Source organism: Rhinatrema bivittatum, chromosome 2 (assembly GCF_901001135.1).
Source record: "Rhinatrema bivittatum chromosome 2, aRhiBiv1.1, whole genome shotgun sequence".
Lineage (NCBI taxonomy): Eukaryota > Metazoa > Chordata > Amphibia > Gymnophiona > Rhinatrematidae > Rhinatrema > Rhinatrema bivittatum.
This window is the reverse complement of record NC_042616.1, coordinates 587,817,893-587,837,877: the sequence shown is the minus strand read 5'-3', so window position 1 is coordinate 587,837,877 and position 19,985 is coordinate 587,817,893. Positions and strand designations below refer to the sequence as shown.

Genomic DNA, 19,985 nt, shown 5'->3' with positions numbered 1-19,985 from the left:
TAAGCCTGTTACTTCTATTTCTATGCATATACAGCATAGTTCTCTGCTTCAACGGCAGGGGAGAAGAAAAAACTGATACTTCACGCATATCCAGCATAGCTCCCTGCTTCAACGGCAGGGGAGAAGAAAAAAGGGTTCACACTCACAAAGCGGGGAGTAGCTGGCTTGTTACGGCGGTTACTACCCCAAACCAAATGTGCCTGATACTTCACTTTCGATGCATATCCAGCATGGCTCTCTGCTTCAACAGCATGGGAGAAGAATAAACTGATACCTCAAGCATATCCAGCATAGCTCCCTGCTTCAACGGCAGGGGAGAAGATAAACAACCAATAAGGGCTGTATAACATAGTCTGAGTAAAACAAATAAGCATGGGTGTAGCTTGCTTATTGCGGCGGTTACTACCCCTACTACCCCTAACTTATCAGCTAGATATTCACTTGGATGCAGCTCCATCACTGCTTTCTACATTAATGGTGGGGGTGGAAAGGAAATAGAACCAAGAGCTAAGAGAAACAGATAAGTATGAGAGAAAAAAGTGTGTGAAGCTTGCTGGGCAGACTGGATGGGCCATTTGGTCTTCTTCTGCAGTCATTTCTATGTTTCTATGGATAAAGATGAACCCGTAGATGTAGTATATTTGAATTTTCAGAAGGCATTTGACAAAGTCCCTCATGAGAAAACTAAAAAGTCATGGGATAGTGTTGCGTCTGTCGGACTCAGACGGCTTTGTCCCACATGCCTCACCTCAATATTTGCTTTCTCCACCAGCCTCAGGAAAATGGTGACCGCCACGTGTGCTTGCTGCATTCCCCGGCGTCCCCGGAATGGCTATGGCAAGGCATTCTGCTATGATTCACATGAGGGCCTCCTAGGGTGCACGCGCACGCTACCCACATCTATATTCCAACGTTGGTGCGAACCTCGGGGGCGTCCCCCTCGAGTGACATCACAACATCTGGGTATTTACGTTGCCCATTTGCTGACTGACTTTGAATTAGCAAGGATTGGATTCGTCCGGTCTAAGCTGCTCTGCCGCTTCTTGCTGCTGCTGGAAGCTCTCTCCACCCTCCGGGGTTTTACTAACTTGGGTACCCGCTCCTTGGGGGCCCTATGCTTCTTTCCACGTGCCTATCCAGTATCCAGGTACTCATTCCTGAGTTGTCTACCTTGGTGCCTGCTACCATTACTTCTACCTGCTGGGAACTCCAGCATTACAGCTACAAGAGTACCAGTCTGTCTCACCAACAGCTCCCCATTGAAGATCTGCATCAGAGCTCCCTATACCAACATCGTGGGATGGGTCTCCTCAGCCAAGGACCCATGACTTTTGCTGCAGGAATCTACTCACTACTGCCACCTCTGACGAACTCTACAAGCTGTACAATAAAGACTGGGTTTGTGCATCTGAGTCTAGCCCGGTACTACAGTTCCCCAAGGGGCTCCTCCCCATGGGAGTGGCCATCACTGCAGCACCTAAGAATCCACCAAACACCTCAAAACCACAACAGATAGGAGGCGATGTCCTTTCGTGGATTACAAACTGGTTAAAAGACAGGAAGCAGACAGTAGGATTAAATGGTCAATTTTCTCAGTGGAAAAGGGTAAATAGTGGAGTGCCTCAGGGATCTGTACTTGTACCGGTGCTTTTCAATATATATATAAATGATCTGGAAAGGAATACGACAAGTGAGGTTATCAAATTTGCGGATGCTACAAAATTATTCAGAGTAGTTAAATCACAAGCAGACTATGATACATTACAGGAGGACCTTGCAAGACTGGAAGATTGGGCATCCAAATGGCAGATGAAATTTAATGTGGACAAGTGCAAGGTGTTGCACTTGTCCACTATAGGGAAAAATAACCCTTGCTGTATTTACACGATGTTAGGTTCCATATTAGGTGCTACCACCCAGGAAAAAGATCTAGGCATCACAGTGGATAATACTTTAAAATCGTTGGCTCAGTGTGCTGCAGCAGTCAAAAAAGCAAACAGAATGTTAGGAATTATTAGGAAGGGAATGGTTAATAGAACGGAAAATGTCATAATGCCTCTATATCACTCCATGGTGAGACCGCACCTTGAATTCTGTGTACAATTCTGGTCACCCCATCTCAAAAAAGATATAGTTGTGATGGAGAAGGTACAGAGAAAGGCAACCAAAATGATAAAGGGGATGGAACAGATCCCCTATGAGGAAAGACTAAAGAGGTTATGGCTGTTCAGCTTGGAGAAGAGACGGTTGAAGGGGATATGATAGAGGCCTTTACGATCATAAGAACGAGTAGATGTGAATCAGTTATTTATACTTTCGAATAATAGAAGGACTAGGGGGCATTCCATGAAGTTAGCAAGTAGCACATTTAAGATTAATTGGAGAAAATTCTTTTTCACTCAATGCACAATAAAGTTCTGGAATTTGTTGCCAGAGGATGTGGTTAGTGCAGTTAGTGTAGCTGGGTTCAAAACAGGTTTGGATAAGTTCTTGGAGGAGAAGTCCATTAACGGCTATTAATCAAGTTTACTTAGGGAATAGCCACTGCTATTAATTGCATCAGTAGCTTGGGGGATCTTCTTAGTGTTTGGGTAATTGCCAGGTTCTTGTGGCCTGGTTTGGCCTCTGTTGGAAACAGGATGCTGGGCTTGATGGACCCTTGGTCTGACCCAGCATGGCAATTCCTTATGTTCTTGTGAGTTAGCATGATTCAGCAAAACATATCTTACTCTAGCATTTTATCTCAATTTGACTGATCAGAGTCTCATTTCTGCATCTTATTTCAGCAACACGTCTTAGATCTTGATCAGTCAACAGGCCAGCATGGTCTAAGTTCTAATTATAATCATCTAATTGTACAACACATTTTGTTACTGATAAGAAATCATCATACATCATTATATCGATTTTCTACCAAATATAATTAATTCTTCAACTTTAACTTTAGCATCCTTCCTCATATTTTATCTCATCCATGGGGCCAAAAAGTCTAACAGTACAGCCTGGAGCAAGTTTGAAACAACTATTACATATCTTTATTTTTATCATAATCTAAGAATGGTTAGGGTCTAATTAGGGAACTTTGACTTTGGCACTATAGTTTCTGCAAACTAGTCTGAGTATAACTTTAAAGAATCTCTATAAGCAAGGTTGTACAAAGAAGTACAATATAATTTTTTAATTTCCTCGTTTCTTCATACGAAACAAAATCAAACTGCTCCCATTTTCATTCTGGTATCTCATTCTGAATAGATGGCTTGGAAGGGACAGATGCAAAATTAGCACTCAAATCGGTGATCTTGTTTTGAAAACAAGATTGCAAATGCTTCTAGATGTAACTGGTTTGATAAAGTATCTTGATTTCCCCAAGATGTTATTGGAATAATTGGTTAGCCTACAGACCACTTTAAATAGCTCATGAGAGCTATTTCCAGGTTCCTGAATAGTTTTACCAATGAAAAAACTTTTTTAGCTGCCATTATCATTTCCTTGTATGTTGTATTCTACTCAAGAACAGACAGTACTTGACAATATGTCACTACCTGCCACCAACTTTGTAAACCGCCTAGCCTAACTTGGTCATTATAGGAGGAATAGAAATATTTTTAATAAATAAAAATAAACTACTATGCTATTGTCTCTAACACCGCTGTAAATAATTCAAGAACTTAGCTTCAAGTGATGGCAATCTGGCATCTTATATGACCATAAAAAATAAATGAAAAGTATGAAATAAAGTAAATAAAGGAATGTAAAAATAAACATGAAGGAGACTTTTAGATGGATTTCGTAGTGGTTTACCTACCGTCCTCTTCAGTGCCAGGTATTCTGCTTTTTCTCGAACGGCAGCCTTTCTTGTCTTTGTCTGAATCTCTTCATACTCAGAAGATGAAGAGGCCACTTTATTGAAATGAATTCCTTCACCAGTGGCAAAAAGATTCCTTCTAGCAATATAACCTGCAGCTTCCTTAATTCTTTCATCTTCCGTATCAGTAATTCCAGAGATATACTGAAGACTGGAAGAAACAGAAAGGCATTGTCAAACATTGCATATAGAAAGCTCTGGAAAGCTTTCTATGAAGTATCAGTGCCAGGGCTCCACTGATGATGTCACCCACATTTTGTGGACTTCATAACCTGCTTGCCTTCAGAGAATATTGCTGTTTTTGTCTTTGTTATAAAAAAAATTCCAAAAATTCTACAGTGAAAAAATTAATGGTGGCCTGGTACATGACCCCCACCTCTGAGGATCTGGTTTGGTCCTCAGGGGGTTCACAAGGGATTGCTGGGAATCCCAAAGTGTTCTTGCAGCTTGAGAGCTGAGTTGAGTTGAGACATGAGATCCGAAGAGGGCTGTGAGTGCTCATACCCAGGTATCTGTGTACCTGCTTCTGTATGTACAAGAGTATTGGGGATATCTTGTTTAAAGTACTGAGAAGTTTGCCTGTGTCAAGTATGTAGGAGACTGGTATAACTGGCCCAGACTAAATCTTGGGCTGTATATGTATTATCCCCCTATGCTATACAGTCTTACCCTGCAGAAAAGTAAGTCAGATTGCTGTTTTCTTGATTCTGCTTAAAGGCCTTTTGAATAAACTCCTACTTAAATTCTGTAGGGAAGTCCTCAACCTAATACAGAGACAGAATTAAATAGCCACTCAAGCCAGATCGGATCTGCAGTAATGAGAAAAAAAATGCTGTGGGTTGAATATTTCCAGATATTTGGGCAGTATACACATCTGGTGAATTTTGAAGACTACAGGATCTTGAGGATAATTTGGGAACTGCTAAACAAAAGCCCGTACATACCGTCCTCTGAAAACAGGAACCACATAATCAAGATTTTCATTTTCCTTCTCCTCAGACAAATAGATCTGTTTTGCTCTCTTTGCTTTGGGACTCAGCTTAGAAGATATTTCTTCTACTTCTTTATGGGAAGTCGCACGTCTGCAATGAAACACACAAAAGTGGGCAGTTGAATTGTAAGCTCAGGAAGACAAAAAAACTTTTTATTCAAAATTGAAAGCAGGCTCACACTTTTGGAAGTCAAAGCAATAACAAGCCCATTCAGTTTAAAGAAAAATTGTAGAGGTCCATATCCAGTGCACTTAGCTGGGCAAATGCCGGGATTTGAAAATCCTGACATAGCCAGATACGTTTTTAGCCAAATAGGTCAGGGCAGTCCTGGAGCGTTCCAGGGCAGAGCAACATTTTGCAGCTAAGAGGGATATTATTTACTAAGCCACCATAGTTTATCGCAGGAAGGGAATCCCCATGATAATGGGCCCCTCCCCGATAAACTATTGCAGCATTGCCATGAAACGATTTTTTTTATCACGGCACAAATAATTATGCCAGGGTAAAGGGCCTTCCAGCACGATGGTGGCCCATCTTGGCCTGGGCTGCCATCGCTTAAAGGGCCAGAGACTCAAAAAAGTGTGTCCCCCTAAAGCTGCAAATAAAATCCACCCAGGGGTTTTTGGAGACCCCCCTGTACCCCCCAGACACCTTATGAGGTGGCAGTGGCCCCCCTAAAAAAAAATAGAATATGTCCAACTGGACGGCGATGGTTCCCTCCCTTCCCGACCCCCCCCCCCCCCCCCACCTTAACAGTGAGAAAAACCCTCTTACTGTCAAGATCTTGCCCCCAGGCCATCCCTTCCCCATCCAAATAAAATAAAATCCCTGGTGTCTAGGTTACCCATCCCCACCGCCAAAATAAAAGACCCTGGTGGTCTGGGAGGACAAGCAGACACCTACCCTCATTCCCTTAACCCCCATCCCCATATCTCTAAAATGGATCTTTGATAGCCAGTGGGGGCCTGCAGTGCCCCTTAGCTCTAGGCCCATCAACACCGTTTTTCAAAGCGGCGTTGACTGTGGACCAAGGCAACATGGCAAGGTCTGGCGATAGGACCAAGGCCACATGGTCCGGAGGTTATTTGTGTCCTTTCAAAGGAGTGGTGGACAGGACTTTATGGCCCTTGGCACCTTTAATTTTCCCACTGGACCATTCAGGATTCAGGTTAGAGTCCTGATGCTCCTGCAGGAAAATAGCTACAGATCCCTGGAAAACAGCTAAAATAACAGGGCTGACTTTTTTCAAGCCAAATTATTTTATTTACACAGGTTTGCCCATGCATAAGCTGCTTTGCATGCATTAGGTAACTTTATGCATGCAAATGCATGCAAAGCAGCTTATTTCCATATGAGAAGAAGATTTCATGTACTCTTGCATGTTAAAAAGCATTTAATGTGGATTACATGCTGTTTACCTTGTGATATAACCTTAGTAAATCCAACTATAAAACATAGCTAGATAATGCCGATTTTCAGCATTATCTGGCCAATGTAGCCAGATAACTTTAGGAAAGTCAAAGAGTAGTTGGAAAGTTAACCAGATAAACTTATCTTGTTAATTTTAAGAAAGCCAGGTTTATTTATTTATCTATTTCAATATTTACTTTATATACTACCAATCAGAATGTTTCCACTGGTATATTCATAAAATTGGTTACAAAAAATTTAACTAAATAAAACTAATTAAAATAGTGGACAGATGGACAATTCCAATATATTAGGAACTGTGTGCACGCAACTGAATATCTTGGCACAATTAAACTCTGAAATTCATTGCCAGAGGATGTGGTTAGTGCAGCTAGTGTGGTTGGGTTTAAAAAAGGTTTCGATAAGGGCCATTAACTGTTATTAATCAAGTTGACTTAGGAAATAGCCACTGCTGTTACTAGCATGGGCTCTACTTAATGTTTGGGTACTTGCCAGGTATTTATAGCCTGGATGGGCCACTGTTGGAAACAGGATGCTGGGCTTGATGGATCCTTGGTCTGATCCAGTATGGCAACTTCTTATGTTCTTAAATGTATTCAGCCAACTTTCCTAGCTGACCAGTGGCTGAATACGAACCTCGCAGTGCTTGGAGGTTAAATACTTTCAACCTCTGATTTCTAAACATTCTTTCAAAGAAAGGTTAATTGGAGCTCTGACTGCAGAAAATAAGTATGTTATTCAATATATTTATAAAACCCAATTAAAAAAAAAAAGAAAGAATAAGCACTTCAAGAATATCCAATTAATTACCTGAATCCCTATTACAGAGCTTCCCAAATCTGTTTTAGTGACACCCACAGTCAGTCAGGTTTTCAGGATATCCATAATGAATATGCATGAGATAGTTTTGTTTACCTTAGATATCCAGTAATTGCAATTTTCTCTCATGTATATTCATTGAAGATATTCTGAAAGCCCAGCTGGCTTTGAGGTCACCAAGACAGTTTTGGAAATCCCAGTCTTATATCTGATGTCTCAGTACCAAACTGGAACTTTCCTCATGGCTAAATAGACAAACAGAAAGTATTTACAGATGTTTAATAGTTTATGTTTGTATATTTGAGGAAGGTTCCATTTTAGAACAAAATTTTCAGGCACAGTATGAATTAAATGACTTCTATTGATATTCTTGGAGTGCTGGATCTCTCCTTATAATTAAGCTTGGTCTGGGCTTTGGGCAGGCTTCTGCGGTTTAGTACAGGAATATCCCTCTCATTGTATTATATTTTTTATACTTTCCATAATTTATGCATAATGTAGCATAGAATACATAGTATTTTATAAACAAAAAGGTTTGAGTTAGAAAATGAACATACATGTACTATTTTGAATGATTACAGTCTCAAATATTTTCTAATATACCATCACCTTTTTGATACTGAAGGCATTGAGAAATAATTTTGTTATTATTATGACAAGCACATGTCAACACATAGGGTGTAATATGAACATGAATATGAAAATGAATCACCCCACAGAGGTATACCATAAGTGCTTTACATAATGATTAATTCTCTAAGGGGGGGTCATTTATCAAAATGCGCTAAGGCATTTTTGCATGCGTTAAGGGCTTATCGCATGCGAAAGCACCATATTGTATGGTGCGATGCAAATTTGGAAAACAGGAGAGAGAGAGACTGGCCACAATGTCATCTCCCTAGATTAACCCCTATTTTCAACCCCTCCCTCCCTGCCCATCAATCTTATCTGCCCAATCTAATTGTAAATACTAACTGCAATGTTACGGCTTTTTCCTTATTTATGATATGCAACGTTTGACTCTAACAAAGTTTGTTAACTATCATCTATATACCCATCCAAGTTCAGCATTCACCCTGTTTAATGTATTTCCCTTCTGTCACACGTTACATGTAAACAGATATGATGTTTCGACGAATACCGGTATAAAAAAAACTTTGAATAAATAATAAACAAATAAACCTTTGCTGCAACAATTACAGTGCTTTAACAACTGTTTGCAACTCATGGGCTACTGGACACGATCATCTGATGACTTCATGGACTTTGTGCAAAGAAACTTCATTAGAGCTATAACCATTGCACCTTGCTGACAGCAGACAAATGGCTTGGCAAATAGTGCATTGAATAAAATATGCATTGAAGAGTGGGTCCCTGCTTCTACCACAGAAAGCACTGGATCTCTATCATACAAGGTCCAGATTACTGATGGACATGTTTGGCATCGCCACAATGATCAAGTGAGAGGCCTCAAACACTGAGGTGCCGCAAGAGAGTATAGAAGTTCCTAATGCTGAGCACACTGTTGTCCCAGAGGCACTGATTTTTCCTTTAATTCTGGTCATATTTACCCTGCCAGAGCCACCACCATGTGAGGAGGATCTTTTAGGCTCATCAAAGACTGAGACTGATGTACAGCCTTCAGAATCACAAGTTTATTTATTTAAATAATTTCTATACTGCATTATCCTTTCTAAGCGGTTTACACAATGCATACATCACATCAAACATAGACATAATTTAATTTCATAAACTCATGCCTCAATTGCCTAAAAGCATATGTTATGACATTCCTTTAAACGCCTCTTCAAAGAAATGAGTCATCAGGGCCGTTTTGAATTTCTTCAAACAAGGCTCTTTGTGAAGCATGTATGGCAACTGGTTCCAAAGTAACGGGCCAGCTACTGCAAATAATCTGTCATATGATTGCATTAGCCTTATCACACACATCAATGGAACATGTAGTAAATATCTGCCTATTATCTTACATTTCTCTCGGGCCTTTAGATTTTAAGGATAGAACTGATGGGGGTGCCTCACTATTCAGAGCTTTATGGACCAATGTCAACAGCTGAGCTCGTTTGCCTGCAAAGACCTCAGCACAATTTATTTATTTCCAACAATTTTTATTTCGCCTATATTGGGTACCCATGCTAGGTAGATTACAGGGGCATTGTGGTTGCCCCCTGCAATTGGATTATATCACCTAAGAGGAGGGGTTGTTACAAGCGCCGGCCGTGGCAGACCCGCGGCTCAGCCCCCTCATCTCTTTCAAAGTGATCCAGCAACTGGTCCCTCATCTCTGGTGGCTGTGAGCCGCTGGCTCTGTCCTCAGGCTGCCCCTGGGGACCTCTGGCTCTGCTACAGTTCCTGATGCTCTGCGTCAGGCCATTCTGCGTGTCCCGCAGAGAGACGCCGTCCTGACCAATGCCACACCCCTCCCTAAGCGCGCGCTCACAGCTGATCCTTTAATAGGGCCCATAGCGGGAATCTGGTCGCGGCCCTGGATGATGACGTCGGCTAAGCTCTGGTATATAAGGCCGGGTGCAGTCTCTCAGATTGCCTTTGCAACAGGTCCCTCGCTAGTCTAGTACTCATTGCTTCTCCAGTTCCTGGTTCCCAATCCTGATTGCCTTTGTTCCTGTTTCCTTGTTCCGGTGTTGTTATGCTCGCCACCTGCGGCAGCCCCGCGGTGCGGCCATCATTTTTCCAAGCAACCTCCAAGCTCCATCTCCTCGTCTCTTGCGGCAGTGGGCCTCCGGCTCTGATCTCGGGCTCCTGCCAGCACCTTCGGCCCTGTTCCACTTCCTGGGACTTCCAGCCAGGATTCCTCCATCCATCAGGCCTCTCCGCGGGGTTCGTGGAGAGATGCCGCCAGCAGCGCTGCGCCCCTCCCTAGGCGCGCACATCAGTAAAACTTTTAAAGGGCCCGCGGTGGGAACCTGGCAGCAGACCCGGATGCTGACGTCAGATTCCTCAGTATATTTAAGCTCAAGCCAAGCACTGAAACTTTGCCTTTGCAACAGGTCTCCTTGGTTCCCTGTTTGGTTCTGAGTACTCGTTGCCTCCGTGCTTCCTCGTTCCGTGTTCCCGAGTGTCTTCCAGTTCCTGTGTCTTCGTTCGTCTCATCTGTGTTTCGACTGATCTCCTTGTGCCAACATTTGCTACGTCCGACCTTGCCTGCCTTCTCCAAGCCTGACTTCTGCTACGTCTGACCTTGCCTGCCTTCTCCTAGCCTGACCTCTGCTACGACCGACCACGCTTGCCTTCTCCGTGCCCTGACCACTGCTACGAATGACTACGTTTTAGACTCTTTCTGTCCAGAGTTCTACGAAAACTTGCTATACCTTTCCATTGCTGCCAGCTCTCATTCGAGTTTGATAGTGACACCTCTGTCCCTATCCTCTGGACCCGTTATATTCGACTCAAGATACCTTCTCAGAGGTTTGCACCAAGGTATATTGAACCTTTTCCAATCATTTGTCATGTCGGACCGGACCGCCTACATTGGGAATCCACAATACGATTCACGTATCACTCCTAAAACCGGTGGTACTATCCTGGCCTTCACGAAAGGCTCCTGCACCTCCTCTGCTGGTCGCGGAGACCGACACCACTTTCAAGGTCCACTAAGTCCTTGATGTCCGCCGTAGGGGCCGCCGGTGGTAATACCTCCTTTCTTGGGAGGGTTACGGCCCTGAAGAAATTTTGTGGGAGCCAGCCTGAAACATCCTGGATAAGAAACTCCTCCTTCAGTTTCATTGTGCCCATCCGGGCAAACCCAGACCTTCAAGGGGGGGAAGGGTGTAGAGGGGGGGGGGGGGAGTACTGTTACGTGCGCCCGCCGTGGCAGACCCGCGGCTTGGCCCCCCTCACCTCTTTCAAAGTGATCCAGCACCTGGTCCCTCGTCTCTGGCGGCTGTGGGCCGCCGGCTCCGTCCTCAGCCCGCCCCTGGGTCCTCCGGCTCTGCTACAGTTCCTGATGCTCCGTGTCGGGCCTCTCTGCATGTCCCGCGGAGAGAAGCCATCCTGACCAATGCCGCACTCGTGCACAGCTGATCCTTTAATAGGGCCCGCGGCGAGAACCTGGCTGCGACCCCGGATGATGACTTTGGCTAAGCTCCGGTATATATGGCCAGGCTCCGCTCTCTCAAATTGCCTTTGCAACAGGTCTCCTCACTAGTTGATTACTTATTACCTTCGTTCCTGTTTCCTTGTTCCGGTGTTCCTGTTCCTTCATTACTCCTTCGGATTGCTAACCTGGTTTGACTCTGCATTGCCTGACTACTCCGTTGCCTCTTTCCAGCCTCGGACCTCTGCATCGCTTGACTACTCCATTGCCTCTATCCAGCCCCAGACCTCTGCATTGCCTGACTACTCCGTTGCCTCTTTCCAGCCTCGGACCTCTGCATCGCTTGACTACTCCATTGCCTCTATCCAGCCCCAGACCTCTGCATCGCCTGACTACTCCGTTGCCTCTCTCCAGCCCCGGACCTCTGCATTGCCTGACCATGCCATTGCTTCTCTCCAGCCCTAGACTTATTTATTTTATTTATTTATTTATTTTATTTAAGGGTTTTTTATATACCGAGGCACGTTTGCAAAACATCACCTCGGACTTCTGCTTCGTCTGACCATCCTTTGACAATCTCCTCGTCTAGACCTCAGCCTTGCTTGCCACTTCTTCCAGACTGCTGCCAGCCCAGAACCCAGCTTGCTTAAAGACGCCTCTTCAGTCTTTGTCCTGGATGTGGTTCATTCAAGCTTCGGCCTGCTTTTGCTCGGGCGCCCTCTGTCAGACTGTGTTCCTATTGGCGCCCGGGTCTCCGGGACTCTGCCTCATCCAGTATAGACTGATGCCTACACCAGTTGCTATCTCTGGGCTGACCTCGATCCACCCATCGACGACCACTGACGGAGGCCACCTAAGTCCAGCCGGCCCGGGGCACCCAGAGGCTCAACCCGCGGGAAACTAGGGCTGGTATTGGTGAAGCACCAGCCAGCCTCCGTCCGTCAGCCCTCTCTGCCTGCCAACAGTGGAGACTCGTAGGGTCCATCCTACGGGTAGCGTCAACCCCACATCGGCCCAAGGGTCTTCCTCCGGCGCAACAGGGGTTTCCTATGAAGCAGGAGGTATTCTAGTTGTATGGCATAGTCGGGTTCTGTGCTAAATTTTCTGTTGGTTTTTACTTCTGTTTTATGTTTTCTAGTCGTGCACCTCCCACTTAAGTGGATGCTGAAGCAACTTTATATTGTATGTCTGAACAGGGAAAAGAAGCGGCTAATCCATTCTGTGACTCGGAGCAAGACAGTTCTAAAATAGTTCCTTAAACACTCCCTTGGCACTATCTTCAGTTATTTGGCCATGCATGCAGCTCTGATTCCGGCTTTGACTAGCAAACCTTTTTATTTGCCAGCATGCGTGAATAGTTGTTCACCTCTTGCTGCTTTCTGGTGAACTGATCCTATAGTGAATGCCTAAATATTTATATTGCCTTCCTTAAAGTGATGTTGGGTTTTGTTCTTGAGATGATATCCCCATTGCATATCCTTTTGCTATCAGCAAGCGGGCATTCCATTTCAAGACCATGTTAAAGCACACTCTGTGAGGGCCATGGCGACTTCAGTAACACACCTACAATCGGTGCCGCTTCCTGACATTTGCAGGGCTGCCACCTGGAGTTCTCGCCACACCTTTGCAGCCCACTATTGCTTGGACAAAGCCGAAAGACAGGATTCCATCTTCAGCCAGTCTGTCCTTCGCAACTTATTTACAACGTGACGTACCTACACCCTTCCACCTGCCTGGTGGGGTTCAGGGTGCCCTCTCCCAAATTCCACCCCAGTTGTTGTGCCTGTTGCATGCCTTTGGGTACATTTGGTGCAGGTTCGGACATCCTCAGCTCGGTACTCACCCATATATGAGGACTACCATCCTGCTTGTCCTGTGAGAAAGCAAATGTTGCTTATCTGTAACAGGTGTTCTCACAGACAGCAGGATGTTAGTCCTCAGGAAACCTGCCCGCCGCCCTGCGGTGTTGGGTTCATAACGTTTTATTTTTATTTTTCGGCACTGCCTGTAGCTTTCAAATAAGACTGAAGGGGGACCCCTGCTGACTGCAGGGTTAGTGCCATGCTGGGCATGCCCAGTAGGGGCCAGTCAAAGTTGTGGAAACTTTGACAGAAGTTTTCCGTGATTGGGGTCCATCCTGATGATGTCACCCATATGTGAGGACTACCATCCTGCTTGTCCTGTGAGAATGCCATTTACTGCATCTTAAAGCACTTAAGTATATCAGCCTCCTATTCTCTTGCTGAAAATATTTAGACTATGGCTTATCATGTTGTTGCTTGCTCTGTCTGCAGTTGGTTAAAAGTACTTCAGTATATATTTTAAACACCAATATGAACAGTGGTAAAGTTGGATTGAAAGAGATTCTTATTGGGCTGAAAGTTCCAGCAGGAGAAAAAATACTAGGCAATAAGGTGATACATTAATTCATACACAACTCTTAAAATGGTATTAGTTTACAAAATAATTTTTAAAAGTTTAAGGTTTTGTATTCTGAATACATGTGGATTTGGATGTTATTAGAGCGCAAAAACTTTTTCTTCGGCGTGTGGTAATCTGACAGCATTCCATGGCCACGATTATTAAATTTTAAAATATAGATCTGGTGGCTTGCTAAACAGGAAGGTTAACAAGTGTCAATAAGCTGATTCTGTTTCAAGCAGAAACTTTCTTGTGTGTCAGATTATATGTGGCAGCATTGTAAGGCAAACTATTTGTATTTGCCATGAAGAGGAGACCATTTAATTATTCCCAGTAAACCTAATTTTTATTATACAGAGTGGCCCATGGAAAAGTAGCCCGCCTCCAATACCAGTGCCACGCAGGCAAGCTACTTTTCCATGGGCCACCCTGTAGCTTTTTCACCACAAAAACAAGTGGAGATCAAAAACACACCAGAGGAAGAATCCAGTAAAGCAAGGGTGTGTTCGATACACAGGTGCAAATGCCTTAATAAAGAGTGGTGATTTTATTCAATTGACATTCTAATCAGGCAAACATATCTTGTATTATAAAGCATTTAAGCAAAATGTAGTAGAAACACTGCAGGTCCCCCGACACGGGCTGTGTTTCGCATTGGCTGCATCGGGTGGGACAGAGTGAGAGATCAAAAGGTTAGAGCAAGACTTAATGGTAAGATTCTGTTACTGTACATCACCACCTGTTTTTGCTACTGTGTATCACTCACGGAGATTTGTCTGTTCTAACTAGAGATGTGCAATCGTTTATCACGAACTAGGCAATTACAATGAAATTGCCTAGTTCATCATGGTTTGGGGGCCCCGAAACCCGAAAAGGATTTTCACTGAACTTCGAGGAAAATCCGTTTTTCGGGTTTGCATGGGGAGAGAGGCAAATTTTTTTTTTCAATTTAAAAACCACCCCAAACCACCCCAAACATTAACCACCCCAAACCACCCCAAACATACAACCACCCCCCCCATCCCGATCCCTCCCCAAGACTTACCAACATCCCTGGTGGTCCATCGGGGTCCAGGGTGCCATTTGTTCCTCCGTGCACATGTGCGCCATTGTCAGCCTTGCTCAAAATGGTGCTGAACAGCCTCTGAACTACTATGTCACAGGGGCTACCGGCGCCATTGGTCGGTTCTCCTACCATGTGACAGGGGCTGACCAATGGCGCCGGTAGCCCCTGTGACATAGTAGTTCAGAGGCTGTTCGGCACCATTTTGAGCAAGGCTGACAATGGCGCACATGTGCACGGAGGAACAAATGGCACCCGGGACCCCGCTGGACCACCAGGGATGTTGGTAAGTCTTGGGGAGGGATCGAGATGGGGGGGAGTTTGTCTGTAATGTACGGAAATGAATTTAAATGCTTGGGGTGGGTTTTTTTTTTAGCTTTGTTTCCCGCTTCATTTTTTGGCCCGGTTTCGGTTTTCCTCGTTTCGTTTTTCAAAAAAACTTAACGAGAAAAACCGAATTTTACCACGAAGTATCCGAGTCAAAAAACGACCCGGTAGAAAAAAACAAAGCACATCTCTAGTTCTAACACCATTGAAGATCTATTTTTGATCTCTCACTCTGTCCCTCCCGATGCAGCCAATGAGAAACACTGCCCATGTCAGGAGGCCTACAGTGTTTCTACTACATTTTGCTTAAATGCTTTATTATACAATATATGTTTGCCTGATTAGAATGTCAATTGAATAAAACCACCACCACTTCATTATGGCATTTGCGCCTGTGGATGCTTTACTCCTCCGAACACACCCTTGTTTTACTGTATTAAACTGTAGCTTTTTCACATATTGTATCAATAGTGCCTGTGCGAAGTCTAATTTTTAAAAGCATTTTCAAGTAAATGCAAAATGAAAAACAATTAAGATGGGGAAATCTGGAGACTCATGTTTAGTTACTGTATACTGCTTGTTGGGGATTCACAGTCCATTGTGGGCTTAAGATCCTCACAACATGGCCTACTTGATATTCCCTTGGTTCGGCATACACATTTGTGCAAGGGCATTTTCAGCACCTACTATGTGGAACCTCCTACCACAGGAATTACAGTTAAAAATTTGCACAAAAACTTTCAAAGTGGCACTGAAAACCCATCTTTTCAGACTTGCCTATAACAGATATACTGAAAAGATGCCATTTTTAATTTCACTCATTTCAGCTTTTGAGTGGTAGTCACTCTATTTTGTTGTTTTATGTTGTGTGTCTATTATACTGTATAAATAATTCTGTAAACCACCTAGAACCATTGGCATTGATGGGATAAATGCAGAAATAAATAAATACTCGCTCTTACCTGTGATAATGCAATGGTTTACATAATTAAGGTTTTGACATAGAGGAAAGAAGTGATTCATTTACTAGCATTACCTCACACTGAAACCTTAAAACCAATGAGCTAATTACTTAAGCCAATCTTGTTTTTATTATGGGATCATACGTAATACAGTTTACAAGTAGGAAACATATCTAAACTCAATACAGTAAAGACTGTTTAAACTGCTACATAAAAGGGCTGATTCACTAAAGGTCGCTAACAATTATTGTGCATAGCAAACTGGTTTAGCATGTGTTATTAACTAATGTCTTAAAGGTAGATTTAAAAAAAATCCACGCGGGCATGCATATGCGCGTGGTTCCCAGCACGCACACATGGATGCACTGATTTTATAACATGCGTGCGCCGCCGCGCGCATATTTTAAAATCTGATGCCCAAGTGCACCCGATTTTGTACTGGCATGTGCACGTGGGTGACTAGTCGCACGTGTAGGGGAAAATTTTTTTAAAATGCGTACAGCGACGCAATCGGCCTGTTCCCTATACCCCTTTTTACTCTGCCTCCCTTTCCCCCTCTCCTCCCCAACCCCTAAAAACCCTTTCCCTACCTTTTTTTTTCCTTATTTCGGAACTTACCTCATTTGGTGGGTGACGTCACTGGAAGGCACGCCCCTGAGGTTCCTGCTATGATGGAAATAAGAAGGGGCTGGTGCGCTTGCTTGCTAGGTAACTCCAATTCTAAGATGGCAGAGTAAAAAGGGGTATAGGGAACAGGCCGATCGCGTCGCAGTAGTGTTCACTATATATTTCAGCATGCATGTTACAATATTTTACCACTTTTTTCAGCAACTACAAATCTGTCTATCATTATCTTAGTGAACAGCGATTTTAACATGCAGGCTGAAAAAAAGATAACTGCACACAAAAAGTTTTAGTGTGAACTTTAGTGAATCAACTGAAAAGATTCATATTTAAAATCTTAATTAGCAACAAATAGCTGCCTACCCTCTTGGCCATGTAGTTTTATTAGTAACTTAGAGCTATAATATGTTGGCAATATTTATGTTTCTCATGCAATGCCAGGAAAAGACATCCAGTGCCACTACAATTGCAGGTATTGCTAGTTCCCCATATTTCACAAAGCCATGCAGTCAAAAGAAAAGTCAATGAATTTGCAAGCGCATATCTTAGAGAGAACATATATTGTGACTGTGAAATCTATGTAATGAAACCAACTGTCCATAAATAGCTGCCTCCTAGGGACTACTGGTGAACTGAATTACACAATTTCAGAAGAGCTCCAGTGAAACTTTATTGACTGTAAATCAACACAATTATTTTATTTATTTATTTATTTAAAATCATGTTACTCGCCCTTCCTTCTTTCAGGGAGGGGTACAAAACATACATAATAATTAAAACTTTATAATAAAGCAAGACAGGATAAAGACAATTAAATCCTTACTTATCAGAGAAGGCCTTTCTATAGCCCTTATTCAGACCTCTGCGATGGCACCGAGACTCACAGAGACCTCAAGGTCACACATTGCATAGCATCTTATCTTAATTATAACAATGAGCTAATGGTGATAACAAATTTTTGATTATAAACAAAGCTCTAATGTCTCAGTCTGGCACAAGACAAAACATCAGTAAGCTTTTTTAAGCACCTCCATCATTCTCTTTCATGTGTTGCTGCTTGCAAAGGTATCTGCAATGCCAGCCTTGCCAAATGCTTTTCATATTTTCCAACAATTAAACTTAAGACGCATGCTCATTGCACCATAAATCTGTAGTACAGCTCACCTCAGCTATCAATGGCAGCTCATTCTCCATCATGCGTCCATCGTGCCTGAACTGTGTACTTGGAAAATTGTTGACAGTTTTATTTTTGCCTTGAGTGAATACGTGCCCTACCCCTGTAGCGTTCATTTGTCCAAAAGATTTCTGTCATGTATGCACCGACACTGCTGAGTGACACAGGGGGAAGGTTTCCAAAACCACCTGGGCAACCTCCAGTCACAAAAACAAACTTCTTACTTCCAAAACTCCAGCTACAAGGTTTCCTTTTGCATGAGACAAGGATTTAGAGAAACAGTGGCTTTCATCCATTTCCTGGGCACCCTCTCTCCTTTTTCCACAAGAAGTAAGACAGAATATAAAATTCCTTCCAAAACAAAATACAAAAAAAGAGAACCATTCACCATACCCTGGTAGTGGGCCAGTAGCTTCCCTCAAACTGAGCACAAGGGATCCAATGCCAAGATATGTGGACTGCAGATGTAAAGCAGAGGAAAAGGGGGAAAAAAGCTCATTCTCTCTAGAACTCAAACTCCTGCATTCACTAGAGGTCCCTCATTAGTATAAAAGCTGGATTGGACCATTGCAGCCATCTCCAATGGAGATGCTGTGAGCTAAGAAACACAGAATATGATTGCTGAGCTGATAAAGACTATACCACCCATCCAGCCTGCTCATTCACAAATCCTGTTCAGCTTTATAGTCCCTTCCTCTCCCTCAGAGATCTTCCGTGCTTGTCTCACACTTTCTAGAATTCTGACACTGCTCATCTCTTCCACCTCCACAAGGAGGTGGTTCCTTGTGTCCATTATCCTTTCTGTAAAGAAATAATTCGATAGATTATTCCAGAGTCTACCTCATCCTATGGTCCCTCATTCCAGGGCCTGCTTTCTGTTGAAAGTGCCCCATCGCCTGTGCTCTTATTCTTTGGAGATATTGAAATGTACCTTCCTATCTCCCCTTTCCCTCTTTTCCTCTGGGTATAGATTTTTAACTCTGTCCCCATTTACTTTATGGTGAAGACTGCTAATGTTGATCATTTTAATAACTGTCCTTTGGACCAAGTCTATTTGGTTTATACAGTATCTTTCTGAAGATGTGGTCTCCAGAATTGTACACAGTACTCCACATGAGGTTTCATCAGAGACTTATACAGAGGCAGTATCACCTCCTTTTCCTACCGGTTATTCCACTCCCTATTAACCCAATCAGTCTTCTGGCTTTTGCCATTGCCTTATCTATCTGTTTGGCCACTTTAAGATTATCAGATATGATCACTTCAAGATCCCGTTCTTGTCTTGTGCACAGAACATCACCTCTACACTGTACTGCTCCCTTGGATTTTTGTAAACCAAATGCATGACTCTCCATTTTTTAGCATTAAATTTTAGCTGCCAGATTCTAGAACATTCCTCAAGCTTCACTAGATCCATCCTTATGTTTTCTACAGCTTCCAGAATGTCTACATGTTGAAGATTTTAGTATCATCCGCAAAATGGCAAATATTTCCCGTTAGTTCTCCCTCAGTATCGCTAATGAAAATTAATAGAACCAGATTGAAGACAATCCCTGCAGCACACCACTGATAACCCTCTTTTTCTTGGAGTCAACTTTGTTTACAACTGTCCTTTGTTGTCTCCCACTCAATCAGTTTCTAACCTAGTCAGTCACTTTAGGGCCCATACCTAGGGTGCTCAGTTTGTTTATAAGTCACCTATGCATAGCTATGTCAAAGGGCTTGCTGAAATCCAAATACACTACATTTAGCATTCTCTCCAATCTAACTCTCTGGTCACCCAATCAAAGAAACTGATTAGATTCATCTGACAAGACCTATCTCTGGTAAAACCATGCTGCCTCAGATCCTATAATAATCCAGTGGATCCCAGAAACTGCACTATCCTTTGTTTATGTTTATTAAGCATTTATGAGTTGCCTATACAGAGGACCTGGTTGAGATACAAATTATATAGCTATAATCAATAAACAAATGTTAAAAATAACAATTTGAATAAAATAAGACATAAGAACATAAAATTTGCTTCACTGGGTCAGACTAAAGGTCCATCAAGCCCAGTATCCTGTTTCTGATAGTGGCCAATCAAAGACACAAGTACCTAGCAGGATCCCAAAAGGTCAATAGATTCCATGCTGATTATCCCAGGGATAAGCAAAAGATTTCCCCAAGTCCACCTTTATCATTTTTTATGGACTTTTCCTCCAGGATCTTTTTAAATCCTTTTTTAAAACC

The 19,985-nt window shown here is 43.0% G+C and overlaps 1 protein-coding gene across 4 annotated transcripts in view; it reads right to left on the bottom strand.

Annotated features, from left to right (window-relative positions):
* The window catches only part of MYOM1 (myomesin 1), a 326,724-nt gene that overhangs the window by 254,058 nt on the left and 52,681 nt on the right, over nt 1–19,985 (bottom strand). For all 4 annotated transcript variants that reach the window (XM_029591071.1, XM_029591066.1, XM_029591067.1 and 1 more), the window contains 2 exons: nt 4,810–4,947; nt 3,806–4,016 (listed from right to left, as the gene is read on the bottom strand). In XM_029591071.1, coding sequence (XP_029446931.1) covers nt 3,806–4,016; nt 4,810–4,947 — 349 coding nt within the window. The remainder of the gene's footprint in view (nt 1–3,805; nt 4,017–4,809; nt 4,948–19,985) is intronic.